The sequence below is a fragment of the Erpetoichthys calabaricus genome, chromosome 3 (genome assembly GCF_900747795.2).
Source record: "Erpetoichthys calabaricus chromosome 3, fErpCal1.3, whole genome shotgun sequence".
In the NCBI taxonomy this organism is placed as follows: Eukaryota; Metazoa; Chordata; class Cladistia; order Polypteriformes; family Polypteridae; genus Erpetoichthys; species Erpetoichthys calabaricus.
Window position 1 is genome coordinate 190,625,539 of NC_041396.2, and position 26,254 is coordinate 190,651,792.

The following is a 26,254-nucleotide window of genomic DNA, read 5'->3' on the forward strand; positions in this document are numbered from 1 at the left end:
AAGAAGACTTTTTAGGTCATTATTAAATACAGTAGGTAAATAAAATTGCTAATGCATAATAAAAAGGCTATCAAGTTTTGTTTCAGTAAGAAACTTTGTGAGACCACTGGATTGAAATGTTTGTGAATCTGTGAAGGCCTCTGAGATATGTTAACAATGTAAGGTGCTGTGAAGAGATAAAAGTAATTAAACCCTAATATATTGGCCCTTCTTTTGACCATAATTCCCTTTCTGCTGTCTTCCTTTTGTGGGGTTCTTCCCTCCTTTCTGCCCTTTCAGCTGGCAGCAGTACATTAAAAGGATGGTTACTGGGACTCATTGACAATATGCATGCATTTTGCTGTGTTCAGCTACTTGTGTCCTTCACAAAATGTTCTTAAATATGAAAAAAAAAACATTAAAGTTCAGGAGGCATGCTTGATGTTTACTACAGAAAATGACTCTGATGGACAGAATGTAACAGCATCTCCAAAGTGAGTGTAACTTAAGCTACCAGTGAATCTGGATCCCTGTTATTATTACCCTTTTAATAAATGGATGCTAGATTGCCCTTCCCTTCCCAGTGAAGGTCAACTATTGTAGACAAAATCAGTAGTACCCTGTTCCCCTCTATTCAGCATCTGAGAAAACAATTGCACATTTTATCTTTACCAAGTCAAGAAAAAGAGAAAATGCCTGTACAGGATTTTAGGGCTTTTTCATTTTTAAAAGCTACTTTGAACAATACCCCTTTCCCGTCCGGACCTTATTTTTTATACCATTTTAGGTATAACTAAAGGGATTATGCAGATGAAAAAGATTGTCTCGTTGAATTCCTGGATCATAGAATTGAAGTAAAAAAGGGTGAAATTTTAGCAGAACTGACCGCCAAACCTGTCCACCCTATCCACCACCCCCACAAACAATTTTAATTTCTTTATAACAAGTGAAGCTTCTTTTTAGATTTTTTATACCTTTAGGGAATTTTGGTTTTCAATTTAAAAAAGTGTACTAAAAGAATGAGGGACCACATATTTAAAAAAGGAAGAAGGCTGAGAACTTTCTAAACATGTACTATGTTCTCTTGGCACAATGTCCGTCCAAAGCAATAAAAGAGAAAAAATCTCTTTCATGATTTACCTAAACACATAAAAGAAATAAATAAGCCCTGCAATTCTAAAAACAATGCATAAAACGGATCTGTATAATTGGACAAGATGATCTCAATAGCAATATATGCTATCATATGTTATATAATAGTATAACATACAGTATGCATAATTTTAACAGTGCATCCATTGGAGCTACAGCACAGTGTGAATTTAGCAAGCTGGACAAGTGGGCTGCTTGTTTGGGGCTGACAACGTGCACTCTGAGCACAGCACAGTGCATATTTTAAAGACCTCTTTAACAGAGAAGCTCTCCCTTTTTGACATATGGGCTCCTAATAGCCCTCAGCACAGCCTGCACTGACACCGTTTTTGTATCTGTTGCTTTGACTTTTTTTTTCCAAAAATCTACACCTGTATAATTATTGAGAGATAATTATTATTTTCTGTGTTATTAACACTATATAGAATAGCAACATTATGATTTAAGAACATGTTTCAGTAACACTTTAGTGTGCATCTATTACTCCTTTATTCTTATGTAAAAAGACATTAACATATGCTTATTCTGGTCTTCATTACCCATAACATCAGTAGATGGGTTATTCATCTCTGTGCAGAATAGCATATTAAGAACCTGTGATGTGCTGTTAAAATTACTTATGAATATGAAGGATTTACAAGTCTTACACTGAAGTATGCAATATCAAGAGAAATGTGTTTTACTTAAGCCACTGGTGACCATTCCATAGTGACCTTATTGTAGTAGGCCAAATTGCGCAGAGGAACTGATGCTTTGCAATTGTGATTAACACCAAAAATTCCTTTATTCATGTCTTGTGACATAATAGCATATGAGTAATACATGCATTTTTGCATTATCTTCACCAAAATGTTATCCATGTTTGTGATTGTGTTCTTTATTCATACTTACAGGAGGTGTGACTAGGCAATGTCCCTGATTATTATAATATAATAATAATAATATTATAATATTATAATTTCGAGATAATATGGTTGTAATAAAATCATGAATTACTATTTCATTATTTTATATATGTTTTAAGATCTAAATAATGGAAATTATGAATAAATTTGGAACTTCTGAAATCATTTATGAGGAAAAAAAACTGAGCCAACACTCAATTTACCTTGTCTGCTACAGCCAATTGAAGGGAACAGGTTTTTTTCAAAGGCACATGAAACATATTCCCTGTAGAAAGCAGGTCATCATAAGAATGTTGATTTTTTTCTATTTCTATTTAAACATTTGGGATATTAACACAGGCCTTGAAAAATCCCAAAAAAAGCCCATATGTCAAAAGTGGAGATGTACTCCTTTTAAGAAGGAAGGGAGTTACAACAAGGAAAGCAACTCATTCATCACCCAGTATTTCACCCTGGTAAGCACTTCCACCACTTTTTTATACTTCTTTGCACCTTCCCTTATTTTCCAGTGGCCAGTTAGCTATATGCTGTGGTCAGATAGCCTGGTCAAATATCCAGTCTCTTCATTGAAGTGGTCCACCAAGGATTACACTTCATGAGTTATCACTCTACTATTCTGAGTGATCACACCTACAGCAAATCAACAGAGATTGTCCAAAGTATTAAATAGGAAATTGTAATTTTGATTCTCACTTCTATTCCAATCAAATTCAGCGGTTTTAAACTATTAAACAAGAGAAGGAAGTACCTTCATTAGTCCAAAGGCCTGTGGAAATTGAAAATAATAGTATGTTTTTAAAAAGAAGAATACAAAGGAAGAGGGATGAGCGAGAAGTATCCCGTGTTATAGTCAAGCGTGGAAGCAGTTTTTTCTCATCCTTCATGTGGCCTGTACTTGACCTTTGCCTCCTTCTGCTGTCTCACACCTGTTGTTGTAGCAGATCTTCTTCCATTTTGCTGTTGTTTGTCCTGCTGCTGCAGTTCAAAAAGCAGTTGATAAGTAGGAGACATTTGGGACATCAGACTCTATATAATGCTGGTTGAAAAGTGGAGCGGAGGGTGTTGTGCAGCTGGTGTTGTCTAAACATTGCAGGTTTACTTTTTGTTGTTTTATATTTTTATTCCTTTCATGGAACTCTGTCTTTAATTAGTCCTGAAAGAAAAGCAACAGTACAAGTCATTAAAGCTGGCAGTAAAAGGGCAAGCACCACAGTATGTAAATGATTATTAAAACAAATATAAATTAATCACTTGACATGACACACCAATCCTGGTTAAATATGACAGGAATAAATTCAAATGAGTTGAAATGAGTCATATTTTCTCACCACCATATATGATATTTGAATGAGAAGATTAGTGAGATTTGCTACGGATAGAATCTCTGATGTTATTCTTGGTGGGGAACAGTGATTGTATGTTGTTTTAACATACAGTTCTAATCCTAATTGTGCCTTTGCTAGAAGCCAAATGCTGTCTGTAATCTAAGTCCTGCCTGATTTGGGCCTCCTCATAGTGCAATGTAGCATCTACAGGAGGTCAAGGAGCCTACCAGAAAGTGTTCAAAAATATTTTTGACTTTGAAGTGTGGAGTGCATCCTGTCTTCTCCACATTTATTGGTGTCTTGGAATGACCCTACTGTCCAGAGTATTAGTTATTAAGTACATGCAATATGTTCATTCCTAATGTCCCATAATAGGAATATTTTTGTGAAGTGCATTTTCTGTAGTGATAAATGTAAAAGGTTCTGTTTAATATAACCCTATACATGAGTGAGCACGTAATGTCCTGGCACCCTGTCCAAGACTGGTTCCTTCCTTGTCACTAATGACAATAATAACCTTTAGTAATAGGTTCAACCTTCACACTTAACAAGCAGATTCGGAAAAGTGATCAATGAATAATTCATTGATAAACAAATTTATGAAAAGTATAGGTGAATAGATGATGGATTCATTTTGAGTAACAGACAAAGGCACAAATAACGCTACATTGGATTTATGGTGACTAACACTTCATTTTAAGTTGTCACCTCGTTGCCTTTTAATTTTAAGGCAGACGAAGCAAAACACTATCTAGTATGATTCTTGAAAATGAGTCAAACAGATTTTGGAGATTATAGGGTTTTATCGGAATTAGCAAAATAAAATTCAGTTTAGGTAATATGTCTGCACAAAGGCATTAGGAACGTTGCTGTAATGAAAATCAGTGGCATGTGTAGCCACCATGAAACGAAAAAGCAAAGTGTATGAATTATTTTGCTTGTAGGAAGTATGAAAGCATAACTACAGCAAGTGTGTATCTATATGTAAATAAACTGATCTCACATTTATTTAAATACGTAAATGACTGTTTTATAATTTAAAATTTAGTCAAGGTCAAATCCCAATGAAAAACAAATTTTCAAGTAAACTCATGGTTCTAAAATAAGAAAATCCAGCAAAATGAATATTAAATAAGCAACATTAAAGTGCTGTGTTATATCAGGTGGGGAAAAGAAGTTTTAACATTGCACGAAATGTCTTCTGATGGGGAGCACTTCCCTTCTTTCCTTTTAGTGGAATCCTAACCTTGTATACCATGAATGCGAACAATTATTGATCATGTTTACAAGCACAAAAATTCTAACAACTGTAGTAGGAATAAACAGAATAACTGGTATATATCCATGCATGTGAAAGAGTAAGTGCACTGTCTTGCAATTCTATAGTTTTGCATATAAAGACATAACAAATAACCATTTAGTCCTTATCAGTTCCCTTGGTAAGGATAATTCAAGATTTTAAAAGTATTCCTATAAGCAAAGCAAAAATCAGAACTCTGTTTATTTCAAATAAACATACAAGCACTTAACTGTAGGTGTTCATTTCTGAAGAGGCTCAGTTTACTTTTTTACATTTGTCTGCTGAACTAGGGTTGAACTGTATGTTGAATGATCCCTTTTTTGTCATGGCTTTGAAAAATATATATTTATGACAAGGCACTGGTGTCCCTTTCTGCATTAGACCCCATTGCCTCATCTACATGGAATTGCCAGTAAAGGAAAGTTAAACTTCCAATGGAAAGAATATGGGTTCAGGAAAAGGATGCATGGGTAGTAACAAGGCTCATATGAACCAAACGGCCACAATAAAATCCAAGTGGTTAGCTGAACTGATAACATTATCCTGCAGATCAGTTGGATGAAAGCCTTTCATTTTCTCTGTCTCTGCATATAATACAGTACCCAGATTTTTGTATCAGGATGGTGAATGACTGAAAATATGGACAACACCTTGCATAATGTGAGTTGTGTTACACTGTTGATGTGAATGTGATGGATATTGATAAATGTAGTCACACAAGCACACATGGGAGATGGTATACAGGCTCAAACAATGTTATGTCACAGACGTGCTGTAATCTGATGCTTTCTCCTCTTGTCCCTCCGCAGACCAGCTGAACCTGCCAATCAATTTCCTCATTTCAGTCCCCGAAACCAGCCCACCAATGAAGCCATTTCCGTTCTCCAGAACACTCCTATAGATGACATCACTTCCAGTTCTGGCCTCCCCGAACCCTCCACTTCCTGCTGCTACCATATTTATATCCCAGATTCACCTATGTTAGTTAGTTCTGTTTTGGACTCCTGTCTGTAAAGACATGCTTGTTTTGCTTTCCTTTTTCAATGGTTTTCAAGTATACGGAATGGCCTTCACCCCAACCTTTTTTTGACTCTCTTGTCCTTATTACTATATATATATATATATATAGCAGAGGATGGCTGGTGTCTCCATAATGAAAGGACCAGGGGAGAAAGTATGTTTAGGGCATTATCTCCCTAGAAGCACTAGATGGCAGCCCTCCTGGGTTTACAGCAGTGCCTCAGATTCCCACAGGGGTCCATGGGAGTTGGAGTTTGGCACAGCCCTGTTGGGTACCGTGGGTGCCGTCAGGGAATGCTACAGGCACTGCAGAGCCCTGCTTTGTCAGGCTTTCACGACACCCAGACGTGCTTCTGGACCACGCTAACAGGCAACCAAAAGTAATCCTGGGTGCAGCATAAAAGAAGCCCATTGCCTCCATTCTGGGAACCACAGTTGGGAGGAAGAGCCAGAGGGTGCCAGAGAGCTGGCTCTCTAATGAAAACGCCATTAACAGACACTTGAACCCAGCATATACAGGCTTAAAAAGAAAAACATCCAAATAATAAAAAAAGAACTTTATGACCAACACCTTCTGATCCCTCCTTATTAATCCCCCTACCCACCCCCACCCTTCACTTAATAATAATAATAATAATAATAATGTTTTATTTACGTAGTACCTTTCATACACTCAAGGACACTTTACAATTCAATACACACATTAACAAGACAGTAGAAATTACATACACGATAAAGAATAATACTCATTGAAAAGATGTGGTTTTGACAGAAGTTTGAAATCAATAATAGATTTTTCCTCGCGAAGGCTGAGAGGGAGAGAATTCCAAATTTTAGGGGCTATCACTCTGAAAGCTCTGACACCCATAGTTACTAACCTGTATTTAGGTACAGTGAGTAACTTAGTGTCCGATGATTGTAATGCACGGGCAGGAGTGTAAGGAAGCAGCAGCTCCAACAGATAATGAGGGGCTAACCCATAAAGGGTTTTAAAGGTATGAAGAATAATTTTATATTTGATTCTTAAAGAAACTGGTAACCAATGTAAATCATAGAGGACAGGAGTGATGTGAGCAGATTTTTTAGTGTGTGTAAGTAAACGAGCAGCAGAATTCTGAACATATTGTAATCTATTGATATATTTAGTCGGGAGGCCATAAAACAAAGCATTGCAATAGTCCAGACGAGTAGTGATGAAAGCATGAATGAGTGTTTCAGTATCTTTCACACTGAGGAAAGAATGTAGATGAGCAATGTTGCGAAGATGAAAAAAGGCTGTCTGTACTATTGAGCTAATGTGTGATTGAAAAGTAAGAAGCTGATCAAAGATGACACCCAAATTACAGACTGATGCTGAGGGTTGAACCAGGATCCCATTAATGTCAAAGTTTTAGCCCTCAAAGAGTAGAGAGGACAGATTTTGTACCAACTAATAAGATTTCTGTTTTATCAGGATTGAGTTGTAAAAAATGATCTGTCATCCAATGATTGATTTCCCGAATGCAGTCAGTCAGCGCAAAAGGTGAAGATGTTGCAGTTGTATCAACACTTACATAAAGTTTTGTGTCATTGGCATAGCAGTGGAAGCTCAGACCATACCGATGAATAACCTCACCTAATGGGAGCATATAGATGTTGAAGAGGACTGGACTGAGAACTGACCCTTGAGGGATACCTTGTGTGAATGAAGTAGTGGCAGATTTGTATTCCCTAACGAAGACGTAATACTGGTGATCACTGAGGTATGATGTGAACCAAGAAAGAGCAGCACCAGAGATACCAATTGCTGAAAGTCGGGACAGTAAAATGTTATGGTTAACTGTATCAAACTCTGCGTTCAAGTCAAGAAGAACTAGAATTGCGGCCATCCCAGAATCTGTAGTTATAAGTAAGTCATTGGCTACCTTAAGTAAAGCAGTTTCAGTACTATGTAGTGCTCTGAATCCAGATTGAAAAGGCTCAAGCAGGTTATGCAAATTTAAATAATCATTGAGTTGAGCAGCAACAACCTTTTCTAAGATCTTAGTCATAAATTGAAGATTAGAAATTGGGCGATAAAATTTTAGCTGTAAGGGATCTGAGCCATTTTTTTTTTAAAACAGGGGTTACAGCAGCAGTTTTTAAATCACTTGGAACAACACAGGTGCTGAAACTACAGTTGATAAAGTGAGAAGTGGGGGCAGAAACTTTGTCAGTGCAAGCCTTAATCATTAAAGTAGGGGCAGGATCTAGGTGGCTGGAAGATTGATTTAATTTAGATATTACTTCAGCAATATAAGTTAGTGTAGTGGGGTTAAATTTAGATAAACTGTAAATTTATAAGTATAATCAGTCAATGGAGATGAGGATGGTTAGTAGAGAAACTTTGATAGATGGTCATAATTTTGACTGAAAATAGTCCAAAAATAGATTACAGTGCTAAAACAGAGAAATAAGGATTTTTAACAGCAGGTTGACAAAGTCTGTTAACTGTATTAAAAAGAGATCTAGGACTACAAGTACCAAAGTCAATAAGAGTGGAATAGTACTTTGAACGTGCCGCTGATAAGGCACATCTGTATTTCTTCAGATGTTCGGTGTAAGCCAGGGCATGAACAGCCAGACCAGTCTTTTTCCAGAACCTTTCCAAGCGGCGACCAGTTTGTTTCATGGTACGTAATTCTGCTGTAAACCATGGAGATGACCGGGTAGTAGGAACAACCAAGGATTTAATAGGTGCATAATGATCCAAAATTTGTGACAATGTAGAATTATATAGAGATAAAATCTGCATAGGGCAAGACAACACAGAAACATCATGGAGACAGGAAGCACCAACAGACATAGAGAAGGATAACTGATCAATATTCTTGATATTACGATAGGTTATTTTACATTTTAGACTTATTTTAGGGAGGGGATAAGTGAAGCTAAATTCAATCAGCTTGTGATCGGAGATACCAATAACAGTACCGGATGTACAGACATTCTGCAGACCAGTGGAACATACAAGATCCAGAATACGGCCCTTAGCATGGGTTGAAAAACCAACATGCTGCACAAAACTGAAAAAATCCGGTTCACTTCCCTTTGATTCCTGTATGTCTAATCATTTTCCTCTAATGACGACACCTGGTTGGTTGTCAAAAGCTTAGGAATGAAAAAAATATTTCAAGATATTGTGGATCTCTAGCTACAAATATGCAAACCATATCACAGACCTTCACTTTTATATATATATATATATATATATATATATATATATATATATATATTATGCCGCTTGCGTTATGAAGAGCGGGGCTGAACGCACACCAAAGAGATGCGGTCAATCCTCCTCTTAAATAGTGGTACAATAGGAAACAAATACAGTTTTTTTTTTCCTCCTTTTTGCTCGATCAGCTGCTGGCTTGTTGCTGCTGCCGTGCCATGTGATCTGCACCTCGCATGGCGCTTTGAACATTTAAAAGCCTGTACGCCAGCTGTCCTACTCTTTGTCTTTTATTTTCGGCCCTGGACGTGGTTAAATCTCTTGGCACTCTTGGTTAAGTCTCGTCTTGCGGGACGTGAGTTCTTGATATTTTTTAGTTTATAATTTAAACACGGAATAAGAATCTAACAACATCACATTAAAGTTCCATAAACTCTGAAAAGAATGATACTAAACATATATATGTAGGTTTTAAAATAAGCCTGATTTAAAGCGTGACAAAAAACGCCACATAAATTCGCTGCACAAAATCATTGTACTTTTAGACTTAGGATCTTATATATGTAGAGTAGATATAGTAACCACAAGGGGGTACCAGAGATCCCCAAACCACAGACCTAGCAACACACCACACATTAATAGAATAAAATAAAGGATTTTTATTCTTTTCTCAGGCACTTTCCACAGACATTTCCCGCTGTAAGCCACAACTATACAATAAATGACTAATAACTAACAATTCTTTCTCGTTTCCTACCGATGTTGAGTTTTGCTAACTGCCCCCTGACTCTGACTCCGCCATGTGTGATAATGGGCTTCCTTTTACGGGTAATGCCATGTCTTCCGGAAGGCACTTCTGGGCCATAAACAAAGTAGAGAGATCCCAAGAGTGCTCAGTACTAAGACCCAAGGACCCCTTCAGGGCTGTACCTCTGGACTCCAATCCCAAGCACCCCTGCGGGTGTCCCAACTAGGTTGCCATATGAAGACCACTGCCACCTGGTGTATAGGGAATGGAACCTCTCCCGAATCACAGCTTCTACTGCTCCATACACCATATTAGTCTAGTTGGGCATAAAGTTATTTCCTCATCCAGCCGGCCATACTATATGTCCTTCCGTTTTGGTCTTCCATACAGGTAATAAAACATCCACCTTCCTTGCTGGGATGCCTGTTCTCCACCTACAATATATATATGGAAATACAAGTTCGTATTGTCACATACGTGCGCTTTGGGGACCCATTAAAGACTCTAAGCAGTTCCACCCCAGGAGTTAAAAACCGCTTCACCCATTCCCTCCACAGTAATAATAATAATAATAATAATAATAATAATAATAATGCATTTTATTTATAGGGGCACTTTACATTAGCAGTAAATCTCAAAGTGCAACATAAAAAGTTTAAACAAAGGCAAGGCAAGATAAAAACAGAGATAAAACAACAATAATTATAGCATTCTTGTTAATAAGCTTTCCTAATAGAAAAGTCTTTAGCTGTTTTTTAAAACAGCCCACAATCTGCTGTGTTCTTAGGCTCTCTGGTAGGGCATTCCAGAGCTGTGGAGCAGTGGCTGCAAAGGCTCGGTCTCCCATTGTATGAAGTTTGGTCACGGGGGGCGAAGGCGGTAGGTATTTGTAAAACGGAGGTTTGTTGTAGTGGATTGTAATAAAAGGAGTTCTTTAGGATATTCTGGAGCATTTCCATGGATACCGGTAAGCAAGCCCTAGAAGACAGCTGACATCGCTTCCACTCCAGACTCAAAAGTTCTGCCCCTTCTTGAAGGACCTGCTATATACGTATACTGGCCACCTGCAGAAGTGGCGGTTCATTTTGGGACCTGCATTAGAGAAAGTGAAGGAGCTCCCACTCATTAGTGATCCATTAACAACTTGGAAAATAACCCGGGTCATTCATTTTCATTACTTCTCTGCTTTTGTTCTTTCATTAAATGATGTTAGCAGGCAGTAGCCCAATCTATCACATAATATACTCTTCTGTCTATCATTAAATTGCATGTTTGTTTATTTCATATACAGTATTTTTTGTCACATTTTGAGTTCTGAGTTGCACAAATTATATTAATAAACAGTTCTTTTTAAAAGCACACTTTATTCTTGAAGAAGTAGGAACATGTTTTGAGTCTTGCAACAAAAAATAAATCACAAAACTTAACTAAACTACTATATAATAAAAAACTACTGGCTCGTTTGTATGTGGGAGGGATATGTGTGTGTGTCTCTGGCTGCCCCAAGCAATATGATTGATCAATTTGGCTTTGGTGGCTCAGTGGTAGGTATGCTATAATGATAATTTAGGGGTGCAAAGTAAAATTCCTTATTGTGACAGTTGTTTTAAATTTTTATTTTTACAAAAAGAGGAGTTAAAACGGAACATCTCAATGACAACAAAGTGAATAATATACTGAGTGACGTTAAGTTGTTTAATAATAACAAGGTAGTACCTGACTTGCCTTGGAAGAATATAAATGATGTATTCATAGCAGGTAATGGGGGCCCATCTACAATTGGTGGTAGTCAAAATAACAGACAGGAGGTGAGCAAGGTGCCTCAAAATTACATAGTCTGAGAAGCAGGCTTTACAGGAACGTAAATGAGAGAAGAAGCTCTGGGCAAGAGAGGTTGAGACACACGAAGATACCAAGGAAAGGTGTAAGAGGAAGGCTGAGGACACACACAGGGCAAGAGATACCAAATATTTAAAAATGTAATCTATTACCTGTAACGTAGCTAGTCATCAATAAAACTCAACTCCAGTACAGTTTTCTCAGGCTTGTCCCACTAGAGAAATACAGGGATGCCACGCTCAAGACTGAGCAGAAAGACAGAAATCTGATAGCTGGGGAAAAAGCCAAGGCATTACTGAGAAAGACACTTTTAATGACTGTTATTACTGTTAGATATGAGAGTTGCACAGTAAGGCAGTTGAAATGCTGCTGATCCCTCAACTTTCTGTCTACTGTTTGTAGGAAACAGTTTGTTTGTAGGAAAGGAAAGTGTGTTTTCTCTTAATCTAAACCTTGTCTGGAAAGTGGAAAGGGCATTATTTCTGCACAGATACTGTATATAAGCATATATGCAAAATGTCTGAGGACATGCAAAAAATAAGCTAGTTATCTCATTAAACCACTATATACCCTTATAATAATTTAACATTGATACAGTAAAACCTATCAAGAATTGCTTGTGTATTTCAAAAACTGAATTGATATCTTGAAAGACGGATAGAACAACCCAGTTTTGTTTCCCAAACATCTCCTTGTGGCTCCCCAGCTATTCTATGCATCTGTTAAATTGCACAACAGCGCATCTCATTCAAGTCAGTGAAGTTGAGATTAGCAGAGGCAGGTGCACTAGTGGCACAGTTTAACAAATAAATGGGTGTACTGGATGGTAACTGCAGATACTGGGGTACCTCGAGGAGAGGTGGGGAAATGTCTACGCTAACACAGAAAAAAAAACATAAAATCACTACTTTGTAGGAACAAGGCTACATTCAACAAGCAAAGGCACAACAAACTGGATTTTCAAGATGTGATGTTCAAGCTATTATACAGAAATTTGAAGAACTTGGACAACTTGGAACACAGTGGTGTATCTAAGTTTTAAAAGAATGTGGTTCATAAAAGACAAATTGTATTTTATTTCTTTAGTTGATACACACAATCCTTCTTGAGTCTGAACTGAAGATCTTTTTTGTCATCAACTTTATTCAATTGGGCAGTACACTTGGTGTAGCTGCCTTTGTAAATTATTAAGTGTGCTGATCTGCATTTTGGCTTTCCTTTTTCTATTTCTAGTCCACATATGATACTGAAATATTGCATAACATTTACATAAACTGGTTTGGGAACTGTGGTATATCTGCACATATTGGGTATCCCTGAACATGATTTGACCTTGACAGTGATATGTCTGTGTTTCACATTATGAGTCCATGGACACAATAACACAAAACCAATCACTCAATTCAAATGACACTTGTCACAGTGATTAGCATCTCATGATACTAGAAGTCTACTGATTTTGAGTAAAATAGCTGTAGTAGCTTTTAGACTGCAGAGATAATATTTAACTACATATGATAGTATATAAAGGGAAAAAAATGTGATGGGGTCAACATTTTTAATTTAATTTAATAGCTTTATGAAGGCAGGATAGCTAGGTGCTGGATGCTTCTTGTTTTTTTTTCTTCTGCAATCTCAAAGCAACAGTGCAATTATGGTATGTCTGAGTGGTATTCATGAGTGTACAGGAAAGTTTTCACTTTTTAAATTGATACAATGAGAATATATGATGATATGGCAAGCCATTAGGAGATATCTTAGGAACTCATCTGAGCAATTATATGAAGAAAGTACATTTTGACTTTTATATAATCCTTATAAAGTATTAACTGAATAGAAAAATATTTGTGTTTTTTTTATTGACAATGACAAATAAGAAACAAATAATATCAGTCACAAAGGATTTCATCAGTTACTATCATGTCAACTGGATACCAAAATGAAAATATCATCAAAAACCAACTTAAAAAAACTGTAATCATTTATACACCAGATGATGTCTGGTTTAGCTGTGTGTGACGCTAATCAGAAAGTAAAATGGAGCTGTGCTAGAATGTCCTCTATAGCCTTGTGGATAACATGCGGATAGTTATAAGTGGAAGCTAAATGATGGTACATGATTAAGCTTGCTAGCACCCTGTCCAGGGATTGTTCCTGCCTTGTGCCTGATGGGCTCCAGCTTCCTACTAACCCTGTTCAGTATAAGCAGGTTTGAAGATGGATGGATGGATGAATTAGTAAATGATTAGATTTAATTTTAGAAAAAGCCATAATCTTTCTGTGGACAAGAAATCATTTAAAGTGAAGTGAATTGTTTAGATAAAAGATAGCCTTTATTAATTTTTTTAGGAATATAAGAAAATTGATGGATGAATTATAACAACACTAAACTTACTTAACACATTATGTGTGCCATTCCATTATTTTAATCTGCTTATCCAGTTTTAGACTGCAGTGAGCTGAAGCTTTTACCTTCAACTACTGGCTTTAGGCAGTAAAGAGCCTTTCTTAGGATGTCTGCAATGCTCTTAACTTTTTTTGCTGGCATTTGTATCTAAATCAAAAGAAAAAACTCTTTTGTGACAATAAACACATGCAGACACATGTCTCAATAAACACAGGGTAGACACATGCAGACTCACAGAGCAGGGCCACCAAGTACTGAAGTGCACAGTATGTAAAAATCACCTATCATCTGTTGCATCTCTCACAGCAGAATTCCAAAGTACTGTGTGTTGGAAACTTAATGAAATGGGTTTCCATGCCCATGCAGCTACACACAAGCCAAAGGACACTATGCATAATGCTATGCATCATCTAGAGCAGTGGAATCATGTTCTCTAGAGTAACGAACCACACTTCACTATCTGGCAATCTGAAGGATGAATCTGAGTTGGGTGGATGCCAGGTGAACAACACTTCTTGTACAGCCTAGTGCCCACTGTAATGTTTGGTGGAGGACAGATTATGGTCTGAGGCTGTTTTTCTGTGTCTGGACTCGGCCCCTTGGTTTGAAGGGTACTGTTTATGCTACAACATGCAAAGACATTTTAGACAATCATATGCTTCCAACTTTGTAGAAACAATTTGGGAAAAGTCTTTTTCTGTTCTGGCATGACTGTGCCTCATGAACAAAACCATATCCATAAAAACATGGTTTAACATGTTTGGCGTGGAGGAATTGGAGTACACAAATGATCTCAGCCCTACTGAAGATCTTTGAGATGGATTGGAACATCATTAGTGAGCCAGGTCTTCTCGTCCAACATCAGTACCTGAACACACAAATGTGCTTTAGGCTGAATGGGCACAAATTCCCACAGGCACACTCAAAAATCTTGTGGAAAGCTTTCCCAGAAGAGGGGAGGCTGTTACAGCCACAAAGAATGAAGGTGGTTGGAGGGCAACTTCATATTAATGTTCATGGTTTTGGAATGGGATGTCCAGCAAGCTCATATAGGTGAGATCGGCAGATGTCCACAATTTTTTGTCGATTTAGAATAGGTACTATAATACTCTTTGACCTTATAAAATGTACAGTAACATACTTAAGACCCTTAACCAAGAGCAGGGTAATGGTGAACCAAAGTTGATCCTAGTAGCACTAGATACATGGCAGTAAACAGCCCTGGGCTTGATGCCAATACTTCATTAGGCTCCCTCACTTGGGGCCTAACCTTCACGTATTTGGGGATATGGGAGGGAAGTCTATGAAGACATATGGAAATTGTGCAGATCCACAAGCATCAAGTTCATTTTTATATCTTTTTTATTTTGCAAGAAAAACTGTAGTGTTCATTCATTCATATCCCTCATCAATGTAGTTTTACTTTCAGTATGGCTTGCAATTTATAACTTTTATACATACTTTATGAATACTGTACATTTTAAAAAATAACTGACGTTGGATTCGATTGCCTGTACATGGACACTCCGAGGAACTCCTCTTTACAAGGACGCCATGATATGAGTGAAATTAGACCACTGAGAAGGCTTGTATGCACCTGAAAATCATTTTGTAATTGTTTCCTCTGAAAAAGAACAGCAAAGTGGTTCAGATTTGGGCATCAAGAAAAAAAAGTACAATAACTGCTCAAAGCGACAGAAAAATGAAAGCAATATTAAGCACTTATTTTCCAGTGTCGTTCCAAGCCCAATTATCCTCTAAGCGCCAATGAGGGCAAGATATGTATACTGTATATAATTTATAGCAAACGCTTAACGTTAGAATACAATTCGCGTAGCAAATGCATTTACACCATATTTGTGAAGAAATAACTGACATTTTAAAGATACTTTTAAATATTCTGATTACTGTAAAAGATTTAAATACTGTATATATTTTATGTTTCAATGTGTTTTAAGCGTATATCGTACTGGTATTGAATACATTTGTAAACAAGATGCAGAAATTACAATATGCATATTTAACGTTATCATTAAATAAAGTTGATGAACATACCACAATCCACTTTGACATCTTTACAGTAAAATAGTTAATGTTCTATGAATACAGTTTAAGTTTCCTTTAAATTCTAAGTTACGTATTCGAATTACAATATTCTTGTGAGTAACCGCGCTATCAGCGCATGCTTCCAACCTCTCCTTCTCCTCCTCCTTACTTCGGAATGCATACAAATAATAATTTCCATTCCAATGAAGAGTTAGTGTCCGCGTCACGTGGTACCCGCCGGTGTAATTGACCGTCAAAATGGGTTTGGGAAAATATGGGTACGGGTTGAAGAGGTAATTAAACTGTAGAAACTAACAAACCATTGAGGTAGCAACTGTAATCTTTATGTATTTTTACATGAAAATGTGCTATACAGAAACAGATTCTCAGTTGTCGAATATGTACCTATTTTAAAAAGCATGCAATTAAATTCTCGCGAGATTCACAGAGGCGCACTTTTCAAGGTTTAGCGTTGCTTTATGATGAAAGCTGGAAAGTTCGAGTGTCATGTAGCAGGTACCTGCGTAACGAATCGGCTTGTCATTTGAAATAAACTGTAGGAAAACGACTGTTCCAACTGTGAAATGCTCCGTTAAGTGTTTACTGTGTAACGATGGTTTAAAGTGGAATTCGGTAGATAGTGGCATAATTTCCAAAAAGTTGGCCAGCATGAGGTTCTTTATAAGCCGCCAGGAACCAACCATTCGATTGGCAATACAATAAGAACTGACAGGGAGATAAGGCAAGGTCAAATGGATGCAGTGTTTTGCATGAACCAGCTTTTCAGTGAACAAGGACATTTTTCTAAGAACGTTGAAATTAACGTAACGTATTTGCAAGTGAAGAGCTTGAACGTGATCTAGTTCATTTTTATGTGACATTCTAGGCCTGGTTTAGGTCCATATTAAACGTTTTGCCTTACACTGTAATGTAAGGGTGGAGCCGAATACGGTATTCGGATAAGCACAAATAGTGGATTTTTACGAATATTTATTTCGTACGAATTTTTGCCATTTATTTTTATTCGGAAAAAATAACATACAATTAAAGTGGCACTGTCTGTGTCTGCCTGCTTGTGTTTAAGCTGCACCCCCGCTGAAGCACCGCTTTCGCTTTTACGAAAACGTTGTACTTCCCGAGGCCGCTTTATATTTTCCCCGTTGGACATTCAATATGTGACGCGAATTTTGACCGGTAGCTTAATAGGTTAGTCTTACACGCAGGTTCCAGAGTCACCATTTGTTTCACAGTGTTGGAAATAGAGCGGTAATTTATATGTATACTTGCCGGGAGGATATTAGCATATATGGTTATACATGTTTGTTGCTGGGTATATTTCAATAAAGTGTATTTAAGTAAAAAAGTATTTGTAATAATTGTATTTTATTCAAGAACACGGTAATAGCCTAATATATGGCATGCAAAATTGAAAAAAATAAACGCATGGGTTATTTATCTTCTTAAAAAATACAAAATGAACTGAACATGAACTAGTTCAAAATTGAAATGGTGAACTTTGAACGTGAATTTATTCATTCTGTGTGAACTGAACATTGAGCTAGTTCTTGTGTGTTGTGAACTTGCACAACATTGGGTGTGTGTGTGTTTTAAGAGTAATAGCAGTTATATACTTTTAGATTACAAGTCTTAATTAACCTTCACTGTAACAGTATTTTTACAGTTTTTTTCTTACTCATTTTTATTTTTCATTAATAATGAGAAGGCGCTTACACAGGTTCTAAAAGTGGCGGTGTCGATTGATGTCGACGCGTGTATATTGTATAAGCAAGTTTCAGTTATTTATGTCTTCCCCATCGACAAATAGCTCCGTGGGCAGTATCAGTCCGGTGAATCAACATCGCAGCACCAGTCACAGTAATTTTCTGATAGGGTTTCTTTACGTGCAAGTTTGCCTTTAGGACGTGAATGCTGATGGTAGCGACTGGTGTGTCCCATGTGGTATTGCACTAATCAAGTCTTCGTAGTTGAGTTGCTTGTACCGTTAATCGTAATCCGTACGCTCAAACGCTTTGGGACAGACTCACTAATACCTGAAAGCTGTTTTGAAGTATGGGTTAATGTGCGTTGCACGACACATCCACATGTTTTGAAAGTAGCCACATTTGTTTTTAGTAAATGTAATACCTGGTGTGCATGTTCTCCATGCATTTGAGTGTTTTCACCTAGAGACTGCAGTTATTTCCCGCAGTAAAAAAAACGTGCATGGCATGTTGTTATACAGTATTCACATGACACTAAATGCTCTGAGACATGTGTATGTGTTAGACTGGATGACAGTTCATCAAAGGACACAGTCAAAGGTGTGTTCAATATTTCACATTTGTGGTTACTGGCATAGGATTAAAGAGACAGAATACAGTTGGTAGCTGGATCATTGTTGTTTTGATTTTGTAATTTTAACAGAAGAACCGTCCAAAATTGTTTTTTTTTTTTTCCATCATAGGAGGTTTGTTTAACCGCTCTTTGTCTCATCCCTCACCTAGAACCAGTTTGCCTTGGGTGGCCCTACCAGGGGCATAAAGCCCTGGACAACAGAGCTCCTAGGATCATTGGGACACGCAAACCCCTCCACCACGATAAGGTGGCGGTTAAAGGAGGGGAGGTGGCGGTTAAAGGAGGGGTTTTTGGATTTTTTTTTTTTGAAAACAATTTTGGACGCCGTTTTCCCTCGCCTGGACGCGGGTCACCGGGGCCCCACTCTGGAGCCAGGCCTGGAGGTGGGGCTCGATGGCGAGCGATTGGTGGCCGGGCCTGCACCCATGGGGCTCGGCCGGGCACAGCCCGAAGAGGCAACGTGGGTCCTCCTTCCCATGGGCTCACCACCTATGGGAGGGGCCAAGGAGGTCGGGTGCAGTGTGAGTTGGGTGGTGGCCGAAGGCGGGGACCTTGGCGGTCCGATCCTCGGCTACAGAAGCTGGCTCTTGGGACATGGAATGTCACCTCTCTGAAGGGGAAGGAACCTGAGCTAGTGCGCGAAGTTGAGAGGTTCCGGCTAGATATAGTCGGACTCACTTCAACGCACAGCTTGGACTCTGGAACCAATCTCCTTGAGAGGGGCTGGACTCTGTACCACTCTGGAGTTGCCCCCGGTGAGAGGCGCCGAGCGGGTGTGGGTATACTTATTGCCCCCCGACTTGGAGCCTGTACATTGGGGTTTACCCTGGTGGACGAGAGGGTAGCCTCCCTTCGCCTTCGGGTGGGGGGACAGGTCCTAACTGTTGTTTGTGCGTATGCACCGAACAGCAGTTCGGAGTACCCACCCTTTTTGGAGTCCCTGGAGAGGGTGCTAGAGGGCATACCTTCTGGGGACTCCCTCGTTCTGCTGGGAGACTTCAATGCTCACGTGGGCAATGACAGTGAGACCTGGAAGGGCGTGATTGGGAGGAATGGCCCCCCCCGATCTGAACCCGAGCGGTGTTCTGTTATTGGACTTCTGTGCTCGTCACGGATTGTCCATAACGAACACCATGTTCAAGCATAGGGGTGTTCATATGTGCACTTGGCACCAGGACACCCTAGGCCTCAGTTCGATGATCGACTTTGTGGTCGTGTCGTCGGACTTGCGGCCACATGTCTTGGACACTCGGGTGAAGAGAGGGGCGGAGCTGTCAACTGATCACCACCTGGTGGTGAGTTGGCTTCGATGGTGGGGGAGGATGCCGGTCAGGCGTGGTAGGCCCAAACGTGTTGTGAGAGTCTGCTGGGAACGTCTGGCAGAGCCCCCTGTCAGAAGTAGCTTCAACTCCCACCTCCGGCAGAACTTTGACCATGTCCCGAGGGAGGTGGGGGACATTGAGTCCGAATGGGCCATGTTCCGTGCCTCTATTGTTGAGGCAGCTGACCGGAGCTGTGGCCGTAAGGTGGTCGGTGCCTGTCGTGGCGGCAATCCCCGAACCCGTTGGTGGACACCGGCGGTGAAGGATGCCGTCAAGCTGAAGAAGGAGTCCTACAGGACCCTTTTGTCCTGTGGGACTCTGGAGGCAGCTGATAGGTACCGGCAGGCCAAGTGGAATGCGGCTTTGGTGGTTGCTGAGGCAAAAACTCGGGCATGGGAGGAGTTTGGGGAGGCCATGGAGAACGACTTTCGGACGGCTTCGAGGAGATTCTGGTCCACCGTCCGGCGTCTCAGGAAGGGGAAGCAGTGCAGTGTCAACACTGTATATGGTGGGGATGGTGCGCTGCTGACCTCGACTCGGGACGTTGTGGGTCGGTGGGGGGAGTACTTCGAAGACCTACTCAATCCCATTAACATGCCTTCCAATGAGGAAGCAGAGCCTGGGGAATCAGAGGTGGGCTCCCCCATCTCTGGGACTGAGGTCACCGAGGTGGTCAAAAAACTCCTTGGTGGCAGGGCCCCAGGGGTGGATGAGATACGCCCGGAGTTCCTCAAGGCTCTGGATGTTGTAGGACTGTCTTGGTTGACACGCCTCTGCAACATCGCATGGACATCAGGGACAGTGTCTCTGGATTGGCAGACCGGGGTGGTGGTCCCTCTCTTTAAGAAAGGGGATCGGAGGGTGTGTTCCAACTACAGAGGGATCACACTCCTCAGCCTCCCTGGAAAAGTCTATTCAGGGGTCCTGGAGAGGAGGGTCCGTCGGATAATCGAGCCTCGGATTCAGGAGGAACAGTGTGGTTTTTGTCCTGGTTGTGGAACAGTGGACCAGCTCTATACCCTTAGCAGGGTCCTGGAGGGTGCATGGGAGTTTGCCCAACCAGTCTACATGTGTTTTGTGGACTTGGAAAAGGCATTCGACCGTGTCCCTCGGGGAATCCTGTGGGGGGTACTCCGAGAGTATGGGGTACCGGCCCCCTTGATAAGGGCTGTTCGGTCCCTGTACGATCGGTGCCAGAGCTTGGTCCGCATTGCCGGCAGTAAGTCGAACCCGTTTCCAGTGAGAGTTGGACTCCGCCAGGGCTGCCCTTTGTCACCGATTCAGTTCATAACTTTTATGGATAGAATTTCTAGGCGCAGCCAGGGCGTTGAGGGGGTCCGGTTTGGTGGGCTCAGGATTGGGTCACTGCTTTTTGCAGATGATGTTGTCCTGTTTGCTTCATCAGGCCGTGATCTTCAGCTCTCTCTGGATCGGTTCGCAGCAGAGTGTGAAGCAGCTGGGATGAGAATCAGCACCTCCAAATCCGAGACCATGGTCCTCAGCCAGAAAAGGGTGGAGTGCCCTCTCAGGGTTGGTAGCGAGATCCTGCCCCAAGTGGAGGAGTTCAAGTATCTTGGGGTCTTGTTCACGAGTGAGGGAAGAATGGAGCGTGAGATCGACAGGCGGATCGGTGCGGCATCCGCAGTAATGCGGGCGCTGCATTGGTCTGTCGTGGTGAAAAAGGAGCTGAGCCGCAAGGCGAAGCTCTCAATTTACCAGTCGATCTATGTTCCTACACTCACCTATGGTCATGAACTATGGGTAGTGACCGAAAGAATGAGATTGCGAATAGAAGCGGCTGAAATGAGTTTCCTCCGCAGGGTGTCTGGGCTTTCCCTTAAAGATAGGGTGAGAAGCACAGTCATCCGGGAGGGGCTCAGAGTAGAGCCGCTGCTCCTCCGCATCGAGAGGAGTCAGATGAGGTGGCTCGGGCATCTGATCAGGATGCCTCCTGGACGCCTCCCTGGTGAGGTGTTCCGGGCACGTCTAACCGGGAGGAGGCCCCGGGGAAGACCCAGGACACGCTGGAGGGACTATGTCTCTTGGCTGGCCTGGGAACGCCTTGGGATTCTCCCGGAAGAGCTAGAAGAAGTGGCCGGGGAGAGGGAAGTCTGGGCATCTCTGCTCAAGCTGCTGCCCCCGCGACCCGACCTCGGATAAGCGGGAGATAATGGATGGATGGATGGATGGATGGAACAGAAGAACCCATATTCAGGTGCATGAAAGCCTTCTTAAAAGATTTAAAATCGCATTTATTTATCAGTAACTGTAATAACAGGATAACAGAACAAAAATATTTTGTATATTGAACAAATAATGTGCCCATGTTCAGATACTACAGAAAATATGTTGAAGTCTAGCTCAGTACCTTGCTGTTCTGACATGCTTATTGAATGAATTAGGGATTGGCTAATTTTTGACTGATGCATTTCTTGACAGTTTTGTTTTCCTTGTACATTAATAGTCCTCTTTAAAAGGTGGAATATGTTATCATTATTATATTTATATTTGGTTCTATCTTTATATCCTCACATTTCTTCCAGTAAAGTTATACATGAGGACAGTGGCAACAGGCCCCATTCAAGAAGCAGCAATAGATGGGGTACTAGTCTACAGGGCATACACACTCACTCATCACATGTCACTAGAGTCACCATTCGTTTCTAACATGTACGTAACGTGTACGTACGCTATAGGCGAAACCCTTCTGAACAAACCATTAAAACATTCTTACCGTAGTGTGGATGGTGATTATGCTTGTGTTTAGTACAGCAGCTCATATTTTTAATTAGAAGAAGAGTAGATAAGGAAGAATTTATCCTTGCGTGAGTAATAATCAATAGGCTTGTTAGCTTAAGATCCAATCATGTCGATTTTTTGTGTAAACTTTTTAAGCATTTCAGGCTTGTTTCTTCTTCATAAACATGAACATCTAATTAGAATTGTGGCTTGTAATTACGACTAGTATTTTATTTTCTTTCATTGTATGTGTATTATGGATACATATATTGTGTACATGTTATAGTTTAAAAAGTGTTTTAAGTGGATTTTATTTATGTATTAATTTAGTAAGGAAACAAATCATAATTGACCAATTCTAGTAAAATGAAATCATTGCATAAGCGTAATAATCGGTCTTGCATCATAGCCTTGGAAAGTGGAGTTCAATCAAGATATTCATGTGAACACAGAGAGAACCTTTTGATTTTCTGCCAAAAATTAATATATTTAGATATTAAACATCTGTTTTGCTAAATAAGGTCTAATTAGAAACTTAGTGTTCTTTAATCCACTAACAGATGTGTTGTAACCTGTCTTTAGTGCTGTAGCAGGCTGATTGCTGTGAAAAAGTGACCTTTTTATCTTTTAAAATGGTGTTAGAATTTATTTTTCACTGTTTATTTGACTGAAAGCTGAAAGAATATCCTTAAAGGCAAAATGTGTCAATCTATTACCACTGATGAGAAAAACTCTTGGCTGAGTTTATCTCACTTTCATCTTTTCCTAATTGATAGATAGATAGATAGTGTAAACACATTTCAAATATTTGGAAATATTCAGTTATGATACTCAAAGCACACATGGGTACATTGTCTAATTTAGGTCTGGATCGTGTCTCTTTGTAGTAGGGCTGTAAAAAGTAGTTCAGATTAAATATTTTATATTTGGAACATTTCAACGTATACTATTGTTCTTTTACAATTAGTACAGTTACATACATATGTTGCCATGGGGTACATGTAGATCACTATTGTGCTGTTTTTACAATTAATTGTTAAACTTTTATTCAAAAGCCAAACGTCTTCAATGCTTCAGTTTTCAAGAACTGACAAAAAGAAAAAAAAAATATTAATGGGAGATAAAAAAATTATATGATGTTTTACTTCCTCTTACTGACATGCAGAGGTATATGATGAGCATTTTCAGTCAAAGTTTTTGCTTCCCCATTTACACTTTGAATAAATCTAGTTCTTTAAGTTAAGAATTAATTTAGCTTGTCTGGTTCTGGACTGCATATTTCATGTGAAGCTTTTACTAAGTTGTGACATTTTGAAGACTTAAATCAAAATGCTTGACTTAAACTTGGTCAGTGCATTTTCAGTATGCTATCTGTTAGAATAGTGGCGCAGTGGTAACGCTGCTGCTTTGGAGTTAGGAGACCTGGGTTCGCTTCCCTGGTCCTCCCTGCATGGAGTTTGCATGTTCTCCCCGTGTCAGTGTGGGTTTCCACCGGGTGCTCCGGTTTCCTCCCACAGTACAAAGACATGCAGGTTAGGTGCATTGGCGATCCTAAAATTGTCCCTAGTGTGTGTGTGTGTCCTGCGGTGGGCTGGAACCCTGCCTGGGATTTCTTTCCTGTTTTGCGCCCTGTGTTGGCAGGGATTGGCTCCAGCACACCCCCGTGACCTTGTGTTAGGATATAGCGGGTTGGAAAATGACTGACTGACATCTGTTAGAATATACAGTAAAAGAAATGCATTTTGTACTAAAAAAAGAATTTCTCCTACATGTACACAGAAAGGACACAATAAACATTAGCACTGTTCTATAAATATAAATGTACTAGCTGTTCTAACTGGCTTCATTTGGAAGAGTAATAAAATGCATGTTATAGGCGTAAGCTACAATTAAAGCAAATCTGATACTTAGAGCAGGGCAATATATTGAATTTTTGATTCAATTTAATATTTAAGAAAACTCAATATGCAAAAGCCTTATTTCATTTTCCACAACTTTTTATGAACGTTAAATCCACAAAATCTTTAGCACTGCCTGGTGGTGATGAGTGTGAGGGGATAAAATGGAGCGAGGATCAGAAGAGGAATTGTTTAGAACAGGTAGGGTTAGCGCTGCTGTTTGAAATTGGTTTGATTTTCCTTGGGGTGGCAGTCAGATAACTATTGTAAGCAGTAATTCATATCACACCAGAAGACAGATGTCCACACAGAGTATATCCTCATCCATACATTTTACACTGTCTCCATTATTGGAACTTTACAAGTGGGAAGAAAAACAGCTGATGTTGTATTTTTCTTTTGTGTCATTTATTCAATGCGTGTTTATTAAATAGTTGGTGTCAATACCAGCTTTCAGACTTCAGTATTGGTACCAAAACAGTTCCAATGCAAATAATGGATAACTCCAAACCCCATCCCATCCTACTTCAGCCTTTCTGTTCCAGTGCACAATTGCACCCCTCCCCACTGTGCTGCACCATTATGCTGCACTGTGCACTGCTTCTGTCCTGATAGCAAGAAGTCTTGATTGCATCAAATCAGGTGGGTTCTGTTAAAACAATATAATAATATATAATATAGAGATAGATGTGTAGAGTTATAGGTGTATACATAGGTTTTTCTTTCAGTGTACCAAGCTAGGCAAGGCTAATTTTTCAGGTGTAATTATAAATATGGATTACCATTTTAATTATGCAGTACTTGGCAAATGTATATGACACACACAAACACAATAAACATTGTACAAACCTCTAAAAAGCTGCAAATCTATCAGATATTCAAAAGATTTCAGGACTTGAAATTCATTTTGGAAATTGTGGGGGAATTTGCCCCTTAGATTTAACACAAAGGGGGATTTCATACTCCAGTGGGGGAATGATAGTGTATTGGGAGGAGGGGTTTAAAGTCCCACTGTTTAAAAAGCACTTTGATTTTAATATTTCAGGCATTTTTTAATGTCAAAATTTATTTGTTGTTTGGTTTATAGTAGTTTATAAAAAGGTAGATATAGTCAAGATGATAAAGCTATCAGCCAAATAACTTATTTCTGCTATTTTAACTTAAAAAATTCTTTAGTTTTGCATGTAGAGATTTCCAGTCATGTTTTTGTCAAAAACACAGGCTTGCAGAGAAAATATTGCATCAGCAGAATAATTTAAAAAAAAAATCAACAGAGAATGTAAATTAGGCTGAGGAAAAAAGTATTTTTTATTTTTTAATCCATATCCTACAGTTTTTTTCCGCTAAGAGTATAGTTTTCTGCATCTTTAAGAGAGTAAGGCTATAAATGTAAATACTGTTAATTTAAGAAATTTGAGATCTTTAAAATATAATTAACACATTCTTAGCTTAGGTGGTATAGTAATGCAGAATGATTAGTTCTGCCACGTTACTGATCCAGCATGCTAGCACCTGATTGTCTGTGTGGCGTTTGCATCTTCTCTTTGAGAATGGCAATAACTATTTTTTAGTTTGCAAGTGAACTTCTTTGAGATTACCACAATCTGTTGCCAAAACCAAATGATATTTCTGAAATACCATAAGAGTATGTAAAATGGAAATGTGGAATTATAGAGAAAGGCGTCCAACAAAGTCGCTATTTTTCTACTTGATAATCCTTCTTGTCTGAGTTAGAAAGGTGGCAGCCTTCTACAGCTGATTTCCACAATCCTAAAGTTTTTCTTGGAACATTTTTTTGTAATCTGTGTATCACTGATTTTTACTTTTCAGATTCGGGTTTAAAGACAGTGTGACACTAGAGGGCGCTGTCGCTCCTTAAACCCGATAGACAAATGCCCAAGACACTAAGGGGCCTCATGTATAAACGGTGCGTACACACAGAAATGTTGCATACGAAGGTTTCCACGCTCAAATCACGATGTATAAAACCTAACCTTGGCGTAAAGCCATGCACATTTCCATGGTACCT

The 26,254-nt window shown here is 39.4% G+C and overlaps 1 protein-coding gene across 2 annotated transcripts in view; it reads right to left on the reverse strand.

Annotated features, from left to right (window-relative positions):
• Positions 1-2,238: 2,238 nt before the first annotated feature.
• Positions 2,239-26,254, reverse strand: part of sobpa (sine oculis binding protein homolog (Drosophila) a) — a 504,585-nt gene continuing 480,569 nt past the window's right edge. The window contains exon 7 of one of the 2 annotated variants that reach the window (XM_051925141.1): positions 2,239-3,189. Coding sequence is in view for 1 of the 2 variants with exons in the window: in XM_051925144.1 (XP_051781104.1) it covers positions 3,164-3,189 (26 nt within the window). In the remaining variant the exon portion in view is untranslated. The remainder of the gene's footprint in view (positions 3,190-26,254) is intronic. The other variant, XM_051925144.1, reaches the window with a different exon arrangement.